The following is a 4955-nucleotide window of genomic DNA, read 5'->3' as shown; positions in this document are numbered from 1 at the left end:
AGGAAGTATACTCGGGCAAAGGCGGTTGATACACGGGCAATTGGACGCGGATTTCCCACCACGAGTGGACTACCGTGGGTCTTTGTGATATCTGCTCCGTCCATCGAGGGAGCGGGACCGTGACCCAACTCGTTGATAAGGTGTGTGTATATATATATATATATATATATATAAACGGTACTATGCGCTCGACCTCACGAGTCCGTCCCATGAGGTCGAGCTGTGTGGGCCCCACCGTGATGCGTTTCAAACATCTATCCCATCAGTCAGATGCACCATTCCATCATGGTCCTAGGTCTTAAAAATCAAGTCAATCTGTGACTTTTGTGGACCACACCACATACAGAAGTGGGGAGGGGCCGTGCACCATTAAAACATTCATAATCATTTTTTGGGCCCACCGAGATGTGGTTTGCAAATCCAGCCCATCCATTATGTGTGTCCCACTTGGATGAGGGTTCAGACCAAGTTTCAGCAGCATTCAAAACTCAGGTGGGCCCCACCAAGTGCTTTTATATGTTTTAACAGTGTCTTCACATGATTTTAGATGGTATGGCCCACCTGAGTTCCGTATACGGCTGATTTTTGGGATATCCCATAATTTAGAGGGGACCCATCAAATGCACGGTGTTGATGGTCGACACGCATCACGATGGGGCCTACATAGCTCGACCTCATAGGAGCTTCTCGTGAGGTAGAGCGCATAGTACCTCTTCCTACGTGTGTGTGTGTGGGTCTTTGTGATATCTGCTCCGTCCATCGAGGGAGCGGGACCGTGACCCAACTCGTTGATAAGGTGTGTGTATATATATATATATATATATATATATATATAGGAAAATTGCAAATATCAGCTTGATCCGAAACTTTTGTGGCCCAGGAAACGTTTATAATGGTCAACCAATACTGTTTCATGTGGTGTGGTCCACCTGAGAGTTGGATCTGTTTCATTTTTGGTCCAGTGCTCTAAAATGAGCTGGAAAAACAGATGGGCAATGTGGATATACAATATATACATCTAGGTGGGCCTCACAGTCATCGCCTGACTGAACGGAGAACCGATTGGCTGCTCCCCCTGCCACCAGCCCCGTGGCTGATGGTCGGTGCTCTGTGGGCCCCACCATGAAGTATGTACTTCATCCATTCCGTTCATCCATTTTTTAAGATGATTTTAGGCTTGATCCCAAAAATGATGGGAATATAAATCTCAGGTGGACCATACCACAGGAAAACAATAGTGATTGGATATACACCATTAAAATCCTCCTAAGCCCCACTTTAGTGTTTATTTGACATCCAATCTGTTGATTAGGTCATACAGACCCAGATGAAGGTAAAAAAACAAATATCAGCTTGATCCAAGACTTTTATGGCCCCCAAAAAGTTTTTAATGGTCGAAGTTCATTCAACACTGTTTCCTGTAATGTGTTACACTTGAGATTGAAATGTACCTCAGTTTTTGTCTCGTACATAAAAGGATCTAGAAAAATAGATGGACGGCATGGATGAAACATATAAATCATGGTGGGTCCACAGAGCACCGACCATCAGCTATTGTCTCGTGGCAGGGGGAGTTGCCAATCCGTTTACGACTGAACGGATGTCTGTCGAACATAACGGAATCCGCTCCAGTCCGTCACTATCTGTGCGAGCTTGTGTTAAGACGTGAGCAGATCCAGAACTCGGGTGGGCCGCACCTAGGAAATAATGGGAATGGAGACCCCGTCAATGGAAACCTTACTGGCCCACCTTGGTCCTCCTTCATAAGGCGGGCCTCACTTAGACGTTGGAAAATAGGACGCGGATTTCCTGCTTAAGTTCCCGCGATGGAAACCTAGGTGGGGCCCACCGTGTTTGTTTTAGAAATCCACTCTGTCTATCCGTTTTTTGAGTGATTTTATGAATTGGAAATGAAAATGAGCCGGATCCAATACTCAAGTTGGCCACACTAAAGGAAAAGTTATGTACGGAAATTTCTATCGTTGAAACCTCCATGGGTCGACAGTGATGTTTACATGCCATCCATACCGTTCATAACATCATTCCTACTGAGATGAAGGGAAAAAAAAATATTATCCTGATTCAAACTTCTGTGGCCCACGAATATTTCAACTGTGGAAGTTCAATCATCAATTTTCGGCCCACTTGAGAATTGGATTGGGCTCATTTTTGGGCTCATCCCCTAAAATGATCTCAAGAAACGGATGGACGGGGTGGATTTCTCACAAACATCGTAGTGGCCCCTCCTAGGTTTCCAGCGCAGCAACTTCATGCGAAAGGCTTGGGCAGGAAATGCGAGTCCGGGTATCCCATTCGCACTGCTTCTTGTGGCGTGGCCCACTTGAGCTTTGGATCATCTTGATTTTTGAATTCGTATCTTAAGATGAGCTAGAGAAAATGATGGACGGAGTAGATGTCACATACACATCAACGTAGGCCCAGCAGAGCTTTTCGCTGCTGGGCTACCTACCTACGACTATTGTATCCATTTCAGGTCAAGCCATCCGTGGAACCTGTTAATACCGGCATGAAAAAGCTGGGTTACGTGGTCCCACAGAGGCACTGGAACCATGACATAAGTGCTGAAACGCTCTCTCTTTACCACTTGGCCATGAGTTGGAACCTAGGTTAGGTAGTGATGTACAGTGGGTTGCGGACCGTCTCATAGCCAAGATGGATTAGAAAATTCCTGTTTCCATCCGACCTTAGATCGGGCATATCTTGCAATTTGGAATAAGTTATCGGGCGCAAAATATATGATTTCAAGGTAGAATGAGGCACCCAACCCCGTTACGCCGGGTTGCACAAGCCGAATTTTCGAGATACCCCATATTGACAATCATTTCCCTATTTTAATTCCGTTTTTACTATAAATAGTAAGTTTTAGTTTGATTATAACTCTTCATTCATTGGACTTTAAGAGTTGCACCTAAGCCAAAAGAGCTTAGAATAATTAGGACAACTTGGTGAAGCTAAATAGGATAATATTTTTGGTGGAAAACCTTGCCCACTAGTAGACATCACGGTAAGTTTAATATTTATAGTAAGTTGTGAATTCTAGGGATTTTAGTTATGGTTTACTTCTGATTTCTATCTCATTGTTTGGTATCCCTATTTAAAGAATAAATTACTAATTTATTAAAATTTATTTCTATTCTTCTTGCTTTCTTTCTTCATGAATTCAAGAAGTTTCTGTGAGGAATCCAGGAAAGCTCCATAGATTCGGAGTAATTATTCTTGAGGAAGACAGTGATCGACCTCATCACGTTCATCCCTGTGTCAAGTAGTGTTCAATAGAATTGCATAGAGTCAAGTTGGCTTGGTCAACTCGCTCGACTCGACTTGGAAAAGCTCAACTCACCTAAGCTTGAAATTGGATTTGAACAAGTGGAGTTGGTTTTTGGAGATCAAATTTTTTTTTCTGAGCTCATGCAACTCAACTTGAACCCCAACTTGGATCAGTTCAGTGACTTGGTCATTTTGATCTGAAATTTTAGAGACCATTCATAGGTTCATAGCTGTCTTTAAATCAAAGGATTTTTCAGACAGTCTGCAACCTTATCAAAATTTGTCTTTTTTCCCCTTTTTCACATCGTGACTTAACTTCGGCGTTTGAGTGACCATATGAGGTGAAAAAAGAAATTTAAGAAATAAGAAAAGGAATATATAATAGTATAAAGACCACCAAATAATATATACTCAACTCACTCTAACATGACTTCATAACCACACGAACCAAGTTAACTCGGACTCTTTTTATTTCATTAAAGTTATAAACTCTAGGTCCACAGGCCAAGTTCTGATCGAGTTTCAATCAATGGATGAAGGGGTAACAAAAGAAAGAAGCTCCTGGTCTTGTTCAAATATAGCCATATCCACATCCTCCATGTTCACCCATGCTTCTATGCCATCACCATCTCTTGTATCCATTAAAATCGTACTGTTCTTTGCACCCCAACAGCTAGTACAAACCCAAGTAGGCCTTCCCCATCCAAAATCCGCATCATAGAAAGGAAACCTACACCAACTAGAAAAGGCATACAAGTCTCTACCCCAATTCGAGTATTTTTTGATCTTCTCATCTATTAATTCATCTACCCTTGAAACCCCATCTGTTTTTTGGAGTTGTTTTATGTAATCAATATCTATTTCTCTTGTTGCATCCCTTATTTTCCTCTCTAGATAATGTTGAGTGTCTATGTGGCACTCTTCCTCCATTGCCACAGATGTCGCCAAAACCAACAAATTCCCAAACGAATATTCCGGCACTGGCGGCACCATTCTTCCCCGCAAGTTCACCGCATGCACCTCCATGGACGTCTTTGACAACCCCTCTTTGGCTCCACATGCCCGCATCATGCATCGCCAGATAAGCACCGTCACTGCTTCGACCCGTGTGGGATGGTTTTCCAAATGGTTGGCTGGTCTAACTCTAAGGGTAGCTATCATGGACGCATCGAATAAAAGCCTCTTTGTCACAATGTTCTCTTTCATGTTAGGCCCAACGAAAGCAACAGGCCCTTCGGTTGGGAAAAGCTTGGAAGACTGGAAGTCTGGGTTGGAGATGGTTTCACCACGTGATATGCTGGCCCACCCATTCATCAATGTGGCCAATGAGGCAGCATCAATGATCTTGTGACAAAAGCACACTCCAATCGCCATTCCACCACAATCAAATACATTCACCTGGATGGCTAGGATCATGTCCCAACCTGATCTGGCACGCAATATACTGCATGGAACCAATAGATTCAGGTACTCGACGTAGGGTTTTTCAAGGAACTCCGATAACCGACCATGCACTCGAGCTTCTGAAAATTCAACACCATTGTCGTTGCATTCGACCGCTGAATAATTTTCTTTGAACCGTCCGGCTAACGGGTAATAGGAGGTTAATGTGTCCGATAGCGATTTCTTTAGTTGTTGAACTTTTTCAATGGTTGAGATGTGATGAT

General features: G+C 43.2%; 1 protein-coding gene across 1 annotated transcript; it reads right to left on the bottom strand.

The window, feature by feature from the left end:
* Positions 1 to 3810: 3810 nt before the first annotated feature.
* On the bottom strand, positions 3811 to 4662 carry LOC131252770 (stemmadenine O-acetyltransferase-like). Its single transcript, XM_058253495.1, has one exon. It carries the CDS (start codon positions 4660 to 4662, stop codon positions 3811 to 3813), a length of 852 nt encoding a protein of 283 aa, XP_058109478.1.
* Positions 4663 to 4955: the final 293 nt, after the last annotated feature.

This window comes from Magnolia sinica, chromosome 1 (genome assembly GCF_029962835.1).
Source record: "Magnolia sinica isolate HGM2019 chromosome 1, MsV1, whole genome shotgun sequence".
NCBI classification, from domain to species: domain Eukaryota; kingdom Viridiplantae; phylum Streptophyta; class Magnoliopsida; order Magnoliales; family Magnoliaceae; genus Magnolia; species Magnolia sinica.
Note: the sequence above shows the minus strand (reverse complement) of the source record. Positions and strands in the feature narration are given on the sequence as shown.